Here is a 2,331-nt window from a genome sequence, read left to right as displayed (position 1 = left end):
CTCTCTCTCTCTCTCTCTCTCTCTCTCTCTCTCTCTTTCTCTCCTTTGGATAAGATTGTCTTAGGTTTCATTTCCAATTTCAAAATTCTATAAAAATGGTTCCTTTGTGGATAAGGTAGCTTAGGTTTCCATTATATCTCATTTCCAATTTCAAAATTCTGAGAAAAAATGGTTCCTTTATGGATAATATGTCTTTTGATTAAGAAGTATGAGCTTAGATATGTTTGAGTCTCTATTGACATGATGTCTTTTGGTATATGTTTATGAAGAGAGCTGTGTTGGTACCTGCTCTGGAAGGACGTGATATTATAGCTCGTGCAAAGACAGGAACTGGGAAGACTCTAGCTTTTGGTATCCCTATCATTAAACGACTCACTGAACAAGCTGGAGACTACACTGCTTTCAGGTCTTTGTTTATTTTACTTTGGGTATACCCTTTGTTTTCATTGACCTATCCATTTGATTTTGCTAAAGGTTTAGTTTTTTTTGTTGTTATTGAGTAGGAGGTCTGGTCGTCTTCCTAAGTTCCTTGTCCTTGCACCGACCCGTGAGCTGGCGAAGCAAGTGGAGAAGGAGATTAAGGAGTCTGCACCTTATTTGAGCACTGTTTGTGTATATGGTGGGGTTTCTTACACCATTCAGCAGAGTGCTCTGACTCGTGGTGTTGATGTTGTTGTTGGAACTCCTGGAAGGNCACTCTCTCTCACCTTATCTCCTTCCTCCCGTCTCCTCTCCTCTCCTCTCCTCTCCGTCGAGCTACTATCTCCAAAAAAAAATGGCGTCGACGGTAGGAGTTCCATCGCTTTACCAAGTCCCTCACCTTGAAATCTCCAAACCCAATTCCAAAAAGAGGTCTAATTGCTTATCTCTATCTCTGGATAAGCCTTTCTTCACTCCCTTATCTCTTGTTCGTAGAACTCGTCTTATCCACTCCTCTTCTCTTCTTGTTCCTTCTGCTGTCGCCACCCCTAACTCTGTTCTCAGTGAAGAAGCTTTCAAAAGTCTTGGTCTTTCTGACCATGACGACGAATTCGACCTTGACGGTGACAACAACGTTGAAGCCGATGATGGTGAAGAACTCGCTATCTCTAAACTTAGTTTGCCTCAGCGTCTTGAAGAGTCTCTTGAGAAGCGTGGTATCACTCACCTCTTCCCCATTCAGGTTTTGTTCTCTCCTTCTCTTTTTGGATAAGTTTACCTTAGGTTTCAATTTCCAATTTCTGAATTCTTGGAAAAAATGGTTCCTTTGTGGATAAGGTAGCTTAGGTTTCCATTATTTCTCATTTCCAATTTCAAAATTCTGAAAAAGATGGTTCCTTTGTAGGTAATATGTGTTTTGATTAAGAAGTATGATGTTTAGATATGTTTGAGTCTCTATTGACATGATGTTTTTTGGTATATGTTTATGAAGAGAGCTGTGTTGGTACCTGCTCTGGAAGGACGTGACATTATAGCTCGTGCAAAGACAGGAACTGGGAAGACTCTAGCTTTTGGTATCCCTATCATTAAACGACTTACTGAGCAAGCTGGAGACTACACTGCTTTCAGGTCTTTGTTTATTTTACTTTGGGTATACCATTTTGTTTTCATTGACCTTTCCATTAGATTTTGCTAAAGGTTTAGTTTTTTTTGTTGTAATTGAGTAGGAGGTCTGGTCATCTTCCTAAGTTCCTTGTCCTTGCACCGACTCGTGAACTGGCGAAGCAAGTGGAGAAGGAGATTAAGGAGTCTGCACCTTATTTGAGCACTGTTTGTGTTTATGGTGGGGTTTCTTACACCATTCAGCAGAGTGCTCTGACTCGTGGTGTTGATGTTGTTGTTGGAACTCCTGGAAGGATCATTGACTTGATTGAAGGAAGGAGTCTAAAGTTGGGAGAAGTTGAGTATTTGGTACTTGATGAAGCTGATCAGATGCTTGCTGTTGGGTTTGAGGAGGCTGTGGAATCGATTCTTGAGAATCTTCCATCGAAGCGACAAAGCATGCTTNCAAACCCAATTCCAAAAAGAGGTCTAATTGCTTATCTCTATCTCTGGATAAGCCTTTCTTCACTCCCTTATCTCTTGTTCGTAGAACTCGTCTTATCCACTCCTCTTCTCTTCTTGTTCCTTCTGCTGTCGCCACCCCTAACTCTGTTCTCAGTGAAGAAGCTTTCAAAAGTCTTGGTCTTTCTGACCATGACGACGAATTCGACCTTGACGGTGACAACAACGTTGAAGCCGATGATGGTGAAGAACTCGCTATCTCTAAACTTAGTTTGCCTCAGCGTCTTGAAGAGTCTCTTGAGAAGCGTGGTATCACTCACCTCTTCCCCATTCAGGTTTTGTTCTCTC

The 2,331-nt window shown here is 41.6% G+C and overlaps 1 protein-coding gene across 1 annotated transcript in view; it reads left to right on the top strand.

Annotated features, from left to right (window-relative positions):
- Positions 264 to 2,331, top strand: part of LOC104771132 (DEAD-box ATP-dependent RNA helicase 3, chloroplastic-like) — a 7,186-nt gene continuing 5,118 nt past the window's right edge. The window contains exons 1-5 of the mRNA XM_010495606.2: positions 264 to 406; positions 504 to 619; positions 693 to 1,162; positions 1,412 to 1,548; positions 1,647 to 1,804. Coding sequence (XP_010493908.2) covers positions 264 to 406; positions 504 to 619; positions 693 to 1,162; positions 1,412 to 1,548; positions 1,647 to 1,804 — 1,024 coding nt within the window. The remainder of the gene's footprint in view (positions 407 to 503; positions 620 to 692; positions 1,163 to 1,411; positions 1,549 to 1,646; positions 1,805 to 2,331) is intronic.

This window comes from Camelina sativa, chromosome 20 (assembly GCF_000633955.1).
Source record: "Camelina sativa cultivar DH55 chromosome 20, Cs, whole genome shotgun sequence".
NCBI classification, from domain to species: Eukaryota; Viridiplantae; Streptophyta; class Magnoliopsida; order Brassicales; family Brassicaceae; genus Camelina; species Camelina sativa.
The sequence above is the reverse complement of the archived record's forward strand: the minus strand, read 5'-3'. Positions and strand labels throughout refer to the sequence as shown.